Here is a 13720-nt window from a genome sequence, read left to right on the forward strand (position 1 = left end):
GAAAGCTTTCTCATTAATGAGCATTGCAGACAGCGCTCAAATCCTTTATTTGAGAGTGAGAATTATGGTTTTAACTATGTTGTTCCCCCCTTTCTAGGTCAAGCAGGTGTTGATGAATGTGGAGGAGCAATTATGGTCGCTGCTGGTGGAGCAGCAGCGAGTGCCCGAGCGATTTCTGTGCGGACAGCTGTGGAAAGAGCCAAACCTCTGCTTCCTTCCTCTTCTTGCAGAATTCTCCAGAGCAATTGTGTTTGATTCTTTTTAATTAAAAAGCCTGCTCTGTAATCTTTGGCTAAACCGGCAGAAAAGAGAGCAACTTTTTCATTCCTCTTCTTTTACTTTGGGCCTCCCTCTGTGCGTGCCCTTTTGGTTTCCCTCAGTATGGCTGCTGATGAAGCGCAGAGCTCCCTTGACCCCGAAAGGTGCGTTGATCAAATCTCGGTGACCCAATCCAGGAACAAGTTCATCACGTAATGGGACCCTGCCGTGGCCACAATGCCCATCACTCCGGAGAACGCGGCGCTGTTTCTTCCTATCCTTTACCGGTGGCTCCAAAACCATCTGAAGGAGGAAGTGGAGGAGCCAGAACACAGACTTTGCCACTCTGCCATTAAGAAGCTGAGGGAGTATATCCAACTCAACTTCCCAATAGAGGAGGGCAAACTGCAACATGGTACCTGTTTTGTGGATATGGAGATCTGCACACTGTACCTGACCAAGGATCCAGGAAAGACAGAGGCGCTCGGCCTAAGTTTTGGGAACATCCCTGCTCTGGGTGACTATGGTGAAAAGAGGAGAGTGGGGAAGAAGAGGAAGGGGCATAAGGGTCCTGTGCTGGATGTTGGAAGCATCTGGGTCACCGACTTAAAGAAAAACAGCCCCGCAGGGAAATGTGGAAAGGTTCGCCTGCGAGACGAGATCCTTTCGCTGAATGGACAATTGATGGTCGGAGTCGATATCAGCGGCGCAAGGTAAGAGGTTTCAATAAACTCAACTGGCGTGCAAAACCATCTCTCTACCTAGGTAGCGATCTTAAATGAGCCATTTTCCATCCATGCACTATCCCATGCTAATATAGCAGTGCATCTGGTATGTTTTGATAAACAAGGCAGAAACCGCAAATCTTCCACTGCCATCACCAGGGATCCAAAATGTGGGTTTCGTTAGCGTAAGTGGGGATACAGCTGGAAGTGCTTCCAAAGTCTGCTTGCAGATGTCTTGAGGAAAGACAACTGCCTTGTAGTATTCACTGTTTTGGAGCTAGATGAGCAGGCGTTGGGTGGGGGAAACTTCATATTCAGTTTTGCGTGCTAATACTCCTTCAGGTCTCCGGTAGGAGTTGGGCATTTGGCAAGGACAGAGTCCTGATTCCTATTGGCTTTCCACAGATTGCTGTGCTGTCTTAGTGTTGAGCCCAATACGGACTGGGCAGGAATAGGAAACTTCCCTTGGTGGGATTTTAAATAGCGGCTGCATCACCAAAGAGGCTCAGGGAGAGATGGCTTGTGGAAAGGGAAGGCAGCTGTCCATATGCTTGCAAACTATCAAGGTCCCCAAAGCAGCCGAGATTGTTTGGGGCCCTTTCAGGGGTGTTCTCCCAGTGGCTCTAGCATCTTGGGGCGGGGGGCCTGGATTAGGGAACATGCCTTGCCCCATTGTGCCGGGGCTGCATGCAATGGCCAGCGGGCTGTCTTGAGGCTGCCCACCGAATAATGCAAATATAGGAATAAATGCTGCGGAGGGTCTGGGGGAAATCCTGATCGAAAGAGAAAGCAGATCTGAAAGGAAAAGAGCAGCCTGTGCGTGTCAAAGTACTTTAGGAGTAAAGTCTTTCCCCCCCTTCTGTTAAAGAGCTTTGCATTCTCCTTATTTGATCTGACACTTCCCTCTGGGCTTAGAGCACTGACACGTGCGATGTGGATTTAATTTCATCTTCCTTCTTAACAGGTGTGTGTTGCAAGGGAATGTCACATCCAGTGCCCTGCTGCTCTTCAATGCCCTTCACCTTTAAAAAAACAATCGTGCCCTCCTTTAAAGACAAGCATCTGTGGGAACACAGCCCATTAAATTCTGCACTCCATAGAAACAGGCATACACTGCTTCGATTTTTCCGTAGGAGGTTGCTGTCCTAACATACGTGGTGACTCAGTAATTTCTCCACCTTCTTTGCTCATATGGCACAGCCTCTGTGTAAGATCCTTTGAGGCACCTGTGTTAAATCAATAAATATATGTTCATGTGTACCGGCATCTCCCCACTTAACTCAGGGGTTACGTTACTGGGTACCATGCGTATACTGTACGTGAAATCACATATAGTGGGGGACGCCACCTCAAAAGCCATTAAATGTTCCCCTTTCTCAACTTTCAACAGGCCTCAAAGGCTTATGGGATTGCAGCTGCAAAGGCCTCTGGGATTGCTAGCTGTTTTCCTGCTCTTTTCTCACCATTTTTTGGGCAGTTTTCCCACTATTATATACCGTATTTTTCCTTCTATAAGACGTCCCCTATTTTGGGGGACTCAGATTTAAGAAAATGGGAGGAGATGTATCAGTGTATAAGACGCTCCCTAATTTTTGACATTATTTTTTAAGGGGGGGGGAACTAGTCTTATACACGGAAAAATATGATAATTATTTACTGGTGCTACACGTCTATGTGACTGTGTGCAAGTCGAATGCTCGTTAAGTAGGGAAACACTTGCATTGTCTACACCAGGCATCCCCAACCCTCGGCCCTCCAGATGTTTTGGACTACAATTCCCATCATCTCTGACCACTGGTCCTGTTAGCTAGGGATCATGGGAGTTGTAGGCCAAAACATCTGGAGGGCCGCAGTTTGGGGGTGCCTGGTCTACACTGACTGGCAGCAGATCTCCTGGCTACACACTAATGTCCTGAGATTGTGCTATAAACTTCTACAGTGTAAACACGGGGTGAGGAAGGTTGTGTACTTCCAATATGTTTGTGCAGGTTCCTCCTCTACCCTAGTACATAGGAAACTGCCTTACAGCAGGCCAGACTATTTCTCCATCTAGCCCAGCATTGCCCACTCTTACTGGCAGCTGGCAGCGTTCGAAATTCTCATTGTTCTAGACGTGTTTTGCGACAGGGAACTTCATTAGCATGGGGAGAGTTTCTGAGCTCTGGGCGCAGTACTGCACCTAAGATTTCAGATTAAAACTGCAGAGTGGAAGGAAAGGAGGACCCTTTTCTGCCTCCTGACTTCCACCCACTCTCTGAAGACTGGAGAAGAGACCCCTCTTGAGAACATTAGGGGGGTGGGCAGGGGAAGTATGGCATTGTTTTTTTGCAGTCTTCAGACCAGACCATGTAAAAAATGAACATAAGATTTTAGCTGCAGTTCATTCATTTTCAGCTTTGTATTCTTGCTATAAAAAAGCGTGCCTAGACGCTCAGTTGTGACACCCATAACCTAGGTTTAAGGTGTCGTTTAGCTCAGCGTTTCTCAACCGCTGTTCCGCGGCACACTAGTGTGCCGCGAGACGCTGGCTGGTGTGCCGCGACATGCGGCGACGAGAAGGGCGATTTGCATTGTCACGTGCCTGGCGGCCGCCAATTATCAACACTAACCCGCCGGAAAGCAATATTTCTCCTCCTCTTTCCCAAAGCTCAGTGCAAACGAGCCTGGCGGCCGCCAATACACAACGCTGACCCGCCGGAAAGCAATATTTGGCAAGTGTTTCTTACAGTCATAATTATAATATAGGCTGGCACAGAGTTAATTTTTTTAACTTTTTAAATGGTGGTGTGCCTCGTGATTTTTTTCACGGAACAAGTGTGCCATGGCCCAAAAAAGGTTGAGAAACACTGGTTTAGCTCCTAGCTTTCATATCTCAGTTTCTAACACTGGTGGCTGCTCGCCATAGTCCCAGGGAGAGGGCTTTCTCATCAGCTGCTCCCTGATCCTTTTAACTGGAGATAGCAAGGATTGAACTCAAGACCTTACATGTGCAAAGGATGTGCTGTCCTAGTGAGGTGTGTCTCCTCCTCTTCTCATTTGAAAATGACCCCCTTCACCCACAACACAATAGACCGTTTACGCCCGTGGTTCTCAAACTCCCCCCCCCCTCTGGGCCACACTTTGAAAATAAACATTTGCTCACACCACACTGGATTTTTTAATCATAAGAAGTACATTGGAAAACAAAAAGAAACAACTCCCAGCAGTGCTTGATTTATAGCACAAAACACAAGTACTTTATAATATGCTCACGGGACAATCCAGAAAGTATAAAGCAATGCATAAGAACATGAATCATTCCCAAAACACAATTATAAACAAGTCTTCTCCAGCGCTTTGTCTGAATGGCGATTCTGGATCACAAACAGGATTGACCTTGATGCTCTTGCTGTCGTTATGAAAAGATACCTATCCACCTTCAGCAAATAAAAACAATATATTTTGATACCATACTGCATTGAAATGTTTAAATGTTTCTTTGACTGTCCTTGAATCTTCTTGCTACTCCAGTGTGGGATGCCACACTTTGTGAACCACTGTTTTATGCACATGCGTAACTTCAGGCAAGAGGCCACGCTGTTGTCCTTTCTTTGGATGCTTAAAAACCCTGGAATGAGGATGCAGTGATGCTCAACACCGGAGATAAGCTGTTTTGCTAAATTAGTAGCATGAGACACCATCAGATTGCTTCTTCACACAATCAACTCTAGGACAAGCAATTAACACTGGGCAGAAAGCCAAGGTCTACTTCTGCCATAGTAACTGCACTCTCATTGGTTGAGATCAGCACTGAGACCTGTTATCAGAGAAAGCTAGCACAGTACATGGTGTGGTGAGTGTGGTCAGTGTGGGAGGAGAGGTGCTGTATCGGTTGTGAGAGAGACAGAGAGGAAAGGATTTATTTTACTTTGTTTTTGAGTTTTAAAGTTGTACATAGAAACTCTGGATTTCTTTTATTTTAATAAATCCTGTATATAGTTTACTCTGCGTCCAGACGTCTAGTCATTTAAATTACTGCCAGAAGCTTCCGGAAAAGCCTGTGCAAACTCTGCTGTGCTCACCTGACACTTAAAAACACTAAGATAAGCAACAGTAGCTGGCCAGGGCACCGTGCCCATACCTTGCTTGTTAACGTTTTAGAGGCATTTGACTTGGACAACTTGCAAAAACAATGCAGGAGTAGATGCAAAGCCTCGTCTAACCCAACAGTGCTCTTCTGATATTCTTAATTCAACAGAGAATTTATGATTAGCCATGGAATTTCCGTACGCAAGCCAAAGACTAAAGCAAATAAATAAACCTGTCATACTCCATGCGCCATAATTCTTTATGAAATATTTGCACCAAAACACACACACACACACACACGGAAAAGGTGGATTTATACATTTTGGTTTGCCAGGATTTCTAACTGAGCGCCCTTGTTTTCTTCCTTCAAAAACAGGAAAAGCAGCTAATTCCATTTCTAAGGCTTATTCCAAGAAATGTCATGTGTTAGATGTGTGTCACATTTTGCTGGGAGACCATTTGATTCCATTTGAAGCTTTCTGAGCGGCAAAGAATGAAAACTAGGGTCCCCAGTAAATGGAATGTCTGAAATATTCTACAAATAGAAGTGTGCAAAGGAAAAGGGAAGGGGTCCACCCCAAAGTCACACTGCTGCTGCCCCTGCCCCATAGCCAGTATAGCCCCATAGTTTCTCCTTGTTAACTGGAAATGCTGACATGGGTTCAGCAAACTATTCCACACTACACACCAGTTTGAAGCCCATAGATAGGGTCAGTGTCATTCAGGATGCAATGGAAAATGCAGGCTAGACCATGCGATGGCAAGGAGAGAATAGTGCCTGAATAGGACTCTAGCTGAGTGCTTTTCAAATTCTTATAGAACCATAGTATCATAGCACTATAGAGTTGGAAGACACCCCAAGGGGCATCTAGTCCAGCCCCCTGCAATGCAGGAATCTCAACTAATAAAAGAGTTTCCACCGCGAGAAGGTAAGTCATGGCAATGGCAGGTTGCTTGTTACTGTCAATCCAGCCCCCACTCCTCTGCAATGTGTAACCACTGGAAAACATTAGGTGTTTTGTAGGGTGGAGCATCAGTTTGCAATGACTGACGGTGAGGTCCGGGAGTCCAGGGCAACATTCGTACACAAACACCACCCCGCAGCATGATCTGCAATCTAATGCACAGCTTTTTTTCCAGGTAAAAGGTAAAGGGACCCCTGACCATTAGGTCCAGTCGTGACCGACTCTGGGGTTGCGCGCTCATCTCTCATTATTGGCCGAGGGAGCCGGTGTATAGCTTCCAGGTCATGTGGCCAGCATGACAAAGCCACTTCTGGCAAACCAGAGCAGCACATGGAAACACCGTTTACCTTCCCGCTGTAAAGGTAAAGGGACCCCTGACCATTAGGTCCAGTCGTGACCGACTCTGGGGTTGCACGCTCATCTCGCATTATTGGCCGAGGGAGCCGGCGTACAGCTTCCAGGTCATGTGGCCAGCATGACAAAGCTGCTTCTGGAGAACCAGAGCAGCACATGGAAACGCCGTTTACCTTCCCGCTGTAGCGGTTCCTATTTATCTACTTGCACTTTGACGTGCTTTCGAACTGCTAGGTTGGCAGGAGCTGGGACCAAGCAATGGGAGCTCACCCCGTCACAGGGATTCGAACCGCCGACCTTCTGATCAGCAAGCCCTAGGCTCAGTGGTTTAACCACAGTGCCACCTGGGTCCCTTCCCGCTGTAGCGGTTCCTATTTATCTACTTGCATTTTGACGTGCTTTCGAACTGCTAGGTTGGCAGGAGCTGGGACCAAGCAACAGGAGCTCACCCTGTCACAGGGATTCGAACCGCTGACCTTCTGATCAGCAAGCCCTAGGCTCAGTGGTTTAACCACAGCGCCACCTGGAGAGAGAGGTTATTCTTGAGACAAGCTGGTGTGGGCAAAGTTCCCAAATGGCTGGAATCTTAAAAACCTCTGACCGACCAAACAAAGGTCTGAACTAGAGTTGATATTAAATATTACATACATTTTGTAATTTGTCATATTTTGCAAATCAGAGAATTGGAGTGAGGGCTTTTCTTCCCGAACCAGTTTCTGCATTTCTTAGCCTATTGGATTCTTTCAGATGATCAGTGTCAAAATACGTAAGTGACATTTTTGCCCCCTTTGAGGCAGAGAAATAGGTTGGTGGCTACACAAACACTACCAAAACATTGCACACGATGCAAATAATGCTTCTCTGCACCCTAATTGAGAATTTTATGTCCACTCACTTCCAAATATAAATCTTTCCACGTACTTGGGAACCCCTCTTCATTTAACTTTTTAGTTTTCCAGATGCTAGGGAGTCGCAGGAAAAGAACTAGCATGCCTTATTTAAATGCATTGAACTGGCTGGACAAATTTGTGTATGCTAGAGACTTACAGTGTGGTGATTGAAGCCGTATGTGGTGAATATTCCCAAGCATTACCAGCTGGGTAACATAGGAAACTGCCTTATACTGAGTTAGACTGTTGGTCCACCTAGGACAGTATTGCATACACTGACTTGCAGCAACTGTTGATGCTAAATTTATATTAAGTGAATAGCAGAAAGCATGGTTCCAGGGAATGTTTGCTATTGTGGCAACAAAGGCATTTGATGGTTGAATTATGCAAAAATAAAAATAAAAACAGGCTAGATGTGCTGTTACTAATGTTGTGCCTTCAGAAAGAATCTTCAAAAGCTGATTTCTACTTCCTATGCTAGAGCTTCACTTGTAACTTAAAACGTGAATATCAAATCTGAATTTATATATGATCTGAAGAGAAACCAGGATATCTGATCGGAGTTTCTGATGTGTGGTGTGTGTGTGGGGGGGAGATCTTGGATTTTCCCATGCAGATTTCAAGATGAATGAACTGTTGTATTCCCCTACACATCATAGGCATTAGGCACACACACTTAGTCTCAGCAGTATTTGCAGCAGTCTGATTTTAATATGCTGGCAGTCTCTGTGACCATATCTCCCTCTAGTGGCGTCCCGTAAAGATTCACTGTGCATATTCTATGGCTAAAAAGGCATAAAAGGCGCTTCAACGCTGCAATTTGATCTGGTCTGGTGGCTTCATATTTTGTCTGCAGGAAAATGAGATAGGGTTGGGTATCCATTGCTGCAGATGCGCTGAGAATATGGCAAATGATGTTTTATGTTCAGTCCCTTTTTTGCCATCTTTTTTGCTTGTTTTGAAATGTTTGCTTAATAGGGAGAAGTTGCAAGACTTTGACATTTTGTCATTGTTTGGCTACAGACAACAGTTTGAGGTACTGTAGTCCTGGAGCTAGGATCTAGGGCAATCACGTTAAGACTGAAGACCAGTGATTTGAAACACTGTGCACGCTTTGATGCCCATGTGGGCAGCAGCATTGTTCTGGGGCTGCACTCCTCACCTGATATCCGCATGGCTGAGTTGCTGCTGCAGCCTGGAACAGAGATGGGGAGAAGCAAGAAGCAAATACAGTCGCACCTTGGAAGCTGGAATGCCTTGTGAGTTTAATGTTTTGGCTCCCGAATGCCACAAACCCGGAAGTGAGTGTTCCAGTTTGTGAACGTTCTTTGGAACCCGAATGTCTGACGCGGCTTCTTCGGCTTCCAGTTGGCTGCAGGAGCCGTGCCTTGGTTTCCGAATGTTTTGGAAGTCGAGCAGACTTCCAGAACGGGTTCTGTTCTACTTCTGAGGTACGACTGTGCACCAGTAGACATGCCAGCTACAAATGCATTTCCTTTCCCTTTAGCTGAGGGGGACTGTTCCATGCACACATCCTCCTGCACTGAAATGAGCTTGGATGAGATTGTGGGTGGGTTGTTGTTGTTTGCATCCCCGGGAAAGTGCGAATGACAGGCTGTGTACATGTGTTTTCGTGTATGCACGACATTACCCCTAATGGTGAGCCATCCTTTAGTTTCTTGCTTGATATGTTTCCGCTCAAACCAGCTTGCATCTGATTCGAAAAGGTAAGCCACAGTCACTTCACCGTTAAGCTGAGGTGTGTCCATTTGAGACAGTTTCTTGCACATGTGCAGATGATCACTTCACGAATAGGAGTTTGGGTGTGGCCCCAGGGATGGAGAAACCATTGATAAATGGACATTGGTTGAAGACTTCCCTGCGCTCTTTCTGGCGTGTCCCTCAACATTCAACTGCACAGCAGGGGTAAATGTCCTTGTGTTTTAAGCCGCTAATGTGTACATAACTGCAGAACTGCTGCATTTATGGTTGTGCTGCCCAAGTATTTCTGGCGGAGGGCCAAAAGTTTATGATATGTTAAATGCATGGAAGCATTCCAGGTTTTGTTCTTACTTTAAAAAGAGCAGCCTGGGGGCAAGAGGATAGCAGAAATGAGTCTGTTATATGGGAGGAGGGGCAGAGTTCACCCTTTTCCTCCGGGTGGTAATTTGTGGTTCAAGTTAAAATCTTCCCCTGAGAGTTGCTATTTCCCCAGGAGAGAAGTTGGCACTGGTGCCAATAGAGGTTTCAGAGGTGAACGGTTCCAATCCTGATGAATAGGCTTTCTTGCTGCTGCATTGTAGGATTCTTCTGTACTTTTAAAAGTAATGAAAACATATGTGGGAGAAATTCAACATACGGTAGCACTGTGACAGTCAGTCCATCAGTGCGAGTACAGTGGGACATCAGTTTTGAACATCTCTGTTGACGAACATTTCGGTTTTTGAATGCTGTAAACCCGGAAGTAAATGCTTCAGTTTTTGAACACGCCTTGGAAGTTGAACATGCCACGCGGCTTCTGCTGAGTGCAAGATCCTGAGGCCTAGCGGTCGGCTGTTGAGTTTTTGGTTTTCAAACGTTTCAGAACCCGAATGGTCTTCCGGAACGGATTACATTTGAAAACTGAGGTGCCACTGTATTTCAGCCAGATAAAACAATCTCTCCTCCTGCTATACACTGTTCTTTGGGTTATCCTCAGAGCTGATTTCAGCGGGTGCACGGGGGAGCCCTTTTGTGCTAACGGAAGTCCTTGTGCAGTTTTCCATTAGTTCAACCCCACACTTTGTATTTAACTCATTTGCTAGTTTGTCCCAGATTCCCACCCAGCTTGGTTCACATTCTTTTTAATGTTTTAGTTCAGTTGTACACAGTTGAATAAAGAAGTGAGCAGAGGCAAGAGAGGGTGGGGCAGATGCCCTATCAACAAGGAACAAATTTGCACCCTGGACCTTTTTTACCACTGCCCTGATCCAACAGGAAGAAATGTGCATGTGAACAGTCTGCGTGTATTTCCCCAGGCAGAGAGCCCCAGTCCAGGAACTACATCAGCCATCAATCGCACAGTCCATCTGTTTGGAAGTGTGGTGGAATCCAGCCCTTTGATCCTCTGTCCAACTTGCAGAATAGATGGCTGATGGTGCTTTTGAGATAACCTGCTTTGGGCTCTGGACAGGCCCTGGCTCCAGAACTGAGACTTCCAGCTTTTGGGGACGACAACACACACCTGCAGACCCCTTTGCACACGTCTCCTCTTGCTCAAGTGAAGTGTTGTGTGTTAAGGAAATAAGCATGAGGTATCGGAAAGCAGGAAGCTCTGAATCATACATTCTTCATTCAGATAGAACTGGCTAATGCAGTTACAGGTCCGTGGAATTCAATCACTCGCTACTTATGCTGTGGAGAAAGAGACAATAAAACTGATTTATATTGATGCCAAAGCACGCAGGTATTTAGAGGGCGAGATCTTCAGAATCAACGAGGGTTTTTTCTAATGCAAAATGCACCCTGTGTGTTAAATAAAGATGTGTAGGAAACTGGATCCTGCTGCTGTTTTAAATTGGCATCGTTCACTGCACAATGCCTAAGAAGCATGGCGGTGGGCAGCTCAGACACGTGAAGCGAGTGGTGCAGCGAAAAAGAAACTGCTAGCACATTTGCTAAGCAGGGTCCGGTATGGTTTCAAATTGGATGGGGGACTGCACACTGAGATTCCTGCATTTCAGGGGGTTGGGCTAGATGACCCTCAGACCCCTTCCAATTCCGGGGTTCTATTTTTCATGTCCCATTCTCCCCCTGGTGTGGATAGCCACCATTTGCTCACAAAGCAGGCCAGGACAATGGTGGTTGAGAATTGGATGGGATACTGAGGGTCATCTAGTTCACCCCCCCTGCAATGCAGGAATCTCAACCAAAGCATCTGTGACAGATGGCCATCCAACCTCTGCTTAAAAACCTCCAAGGGAGTTCACAACCTCCTGAGGCAGTCCGTTTCACTGTCGAACAGCTCTTACTTTCAAACGGTTCTTCCTGATGTTTAGTTGGAATCACCTTCCTTATAACTTGAATCCATCAGTTCAGGTCCTAGCTGCCAGAGCAGGCAAAAACAAGCTTGCTCCATCTTCCCTGTGACAGCCCTTTAGATATTTCAGGTTGGCTATCTCATCTCCTCTTAGTCTCCTCTTATCAAGGCTAAACATACCCAGCTCCCTCAACCGTTCCTCATAAGGCTTGGTTTCCAGACCCTTGATCTTCTGCGCACGTTCCAGCTTGTCAACAGCCCAGAACTGGGCACAGTATTCCAGAGAGTCTGTGGCCCTCTGGACTCCAACCCGCATTATCCCCAGCCACTATGGCCAAGGGTTAAGAAGGATGGGAATTGTAGTCCTGCAACATCTGGAAGAACATGGGTTTCTCCATCCCTGTCTTGGGAGGCCCAGTCTAGCTTGCTTAACTGACAGCATTCAGGGCACCTTGCTCTGTCGACCCAAGACTGACTGGCTAGTTGATAACTCAGGACTCTGATGGCACAGCATGCAAGGTGCTTCATTTGTTGTTGTTGTTTAGTCGTTTAGTCGTGTCCGACTCTTCGTGACCCCATGGACCATAGCACGCCAGGCACTCCTGTCTTCCACTGCCTCCCGCAGTTTGGTCAAACTCATGTTCGTAGCTTCGAGAACACTGTCCAACCATCTCGTCCTCTGTCGTCCCCTTCTCCTAGTGCCCTCCATCTTTCCCAACATCAGGGTCCTTTCCAGGGAGAGTTCTCTTCTCATGAGGTGGCCAAAGTATTGGAACCTCAGCTTCAGGATCTGTCCTTCCAGTGAGCACTCAGGGCTGATTTCCTTCAGAATGGATAGGTTTGATCTTCTTGCAGTCAAGAGTCTCCTCCAGCACCATAATTCAAAAGCATCAATTCTTCGGTGATCAGCCTTCTTTATGGTCCAGCTCTCACTTCCATACATCACTACTGGGAAAACCATAGCTTTAACTATACGGACCTTTGTAGGCAAGGTGATGTCTCTGCTTTTTAAGATGTTGTCTAGGTTTGTCTATAGATCCTTATACTGCATTATAAGGGTTTTCAAAACTCCCATCACTTTCGAAAGTGGTTTGCCATGTGGAATTATGATCAGCAGAGGCTGCTATTTAAGGAACTCAAATCTAAAGCAGCCTCGGATGTGTAGATCTAGCTGTGGGGTTTTTTGTGGTTTTTTTTTTTTTTTTGCATGCTGGCTCCCTATAGCAAATTTCATTTCATTTTTAAAAGCCTACCTAAGTGGCTCTAGATAGGAGACACATATAAATAAAAGTAGGTTTGCAAATTACCTACTCACTGGAGTAGCTGAGAATGTATTTTTCCATGGTGTTAAGAAGTTCCCCTTTGGCCCTGATCTGTGTCTCATTTTATTCTTCTTGAGCATACATTGTGAAATGAACCCCCTTGCACATTTGTTGCTCCAGCCAATGTACATATCACATTTGGCTTCGAGATACTGTACTTTATGTCTGCTGTCATTTCAGGCTTCAAAGCCAAGTGATGCTGGAGCCGCCAGTTTTCTGTTTTGAAAGAGAGGCTTCCAAACAAAAGATACTCACGATATTTATAAAACTTCTGCCCACGCCGGTTTATTCTGCAGAGCCCAAGTGGCTGAGAAGCCCAGAGCTTAAACTCTCTGCCGCACTTTCTTCTCATGAAAAAACAAGCACAGCGACAAAGGAAAATGTATTAGTGTGGATGAAATGTTATCCTATTTGGTTATATTTTTTATATTTTATTTAAGCATCTATTCTGGAGTGTCGTTCTGCGCAAGTTTCAAAGAGGCCCTTTTGTAAAGCTGTGGAACTGAGAATGAAAAAGGGTCTGGACAGCAAGATAAATGAACACAATGCAAAGGCTTTGGGCTGGAATATGTGCAACAGCAGCACCATGTGAAAACATTTATGGGTGAATTGGCTCAGTTGTAACCCAACACAGAGAACTTCCCACCAACTTTCAGGGTCCCCCCAGGCCACCTCAAATATTTTATTGGGGGAGGGGTCGAAGGGACCTTGGCCCCTAGGAGTTGACTCCTATGTATGAATAAGTCCAAAGTGTTTCCTGTCAGGTGGAGAAGGAATTTGGCCATTCCACCTGCAACAAAAATCAGAAAAGCAATGACTGATCAGCGCTATCATCTGGTACTGCCTAACACACGAAAATAAACCCCGACTCTGTATCTTTTTGATTACTTTAGCAGAATTAGGTGAGCCTGGCCTACAGCCTTGGACCCAAGAACCTAGTTTTGTGTCATTGCTTGTGAAAAAGGGAAAGGGCAAGTTCCAGTTGAAGACGGCAGTGAAGTTGGAAAGGGTGAAGAAAGGTCTCGGGGGGGGGGGGTTGGAGTTAATGGAGACGCCATCTGTGCTCGCAACATTAAATTCGACGTCTGAAAGAATGCCCAGACTCCTGACTGGAGAAAGT

At 46.0% G+C, this 13720-nt stretch overlaps 1 protein-coding gene across 6 annotated transcripts in view; it reads left to right on the forward strand.

The window, feature by feature from the left end:
- PDZD2 (PDZ domain containing 2) overlaps positions 1-13720 on the forward strand; it is a 257387-nt gene that overhangs the window by 67624 nt on the left and 176043 nt on the right. For all 6 annotated transcript variants that reach the window (XM_088652634.1, XM_088652636.1, XM_088652631.1 and 3 more), the window contains exon 2: positions 98-971. In XM_088652634.1, the coding sequence (XP_088508760.1) occupies positions 496-971 (476 nt within the window). In that variant the 5' untranslated portion in view covers positions 98-495. The remainder of the gene's footprint in view (positions 1-97; positions 972-13720) is intronic.

The sequence above is a fragment of the Zootoca vivipara genome, chromosome 10, assembly GCF_965207765.1.
Source record: "Zootoca vivipara chromosome 10, rZooViv2.hap1.1, whole genome shotgun sequence".
NCBI lineage: Eukaryota > Metazoa > Chordata > Lepidosauria > Squamata > Lacertidae > Zootoca > Zootoca vivipara.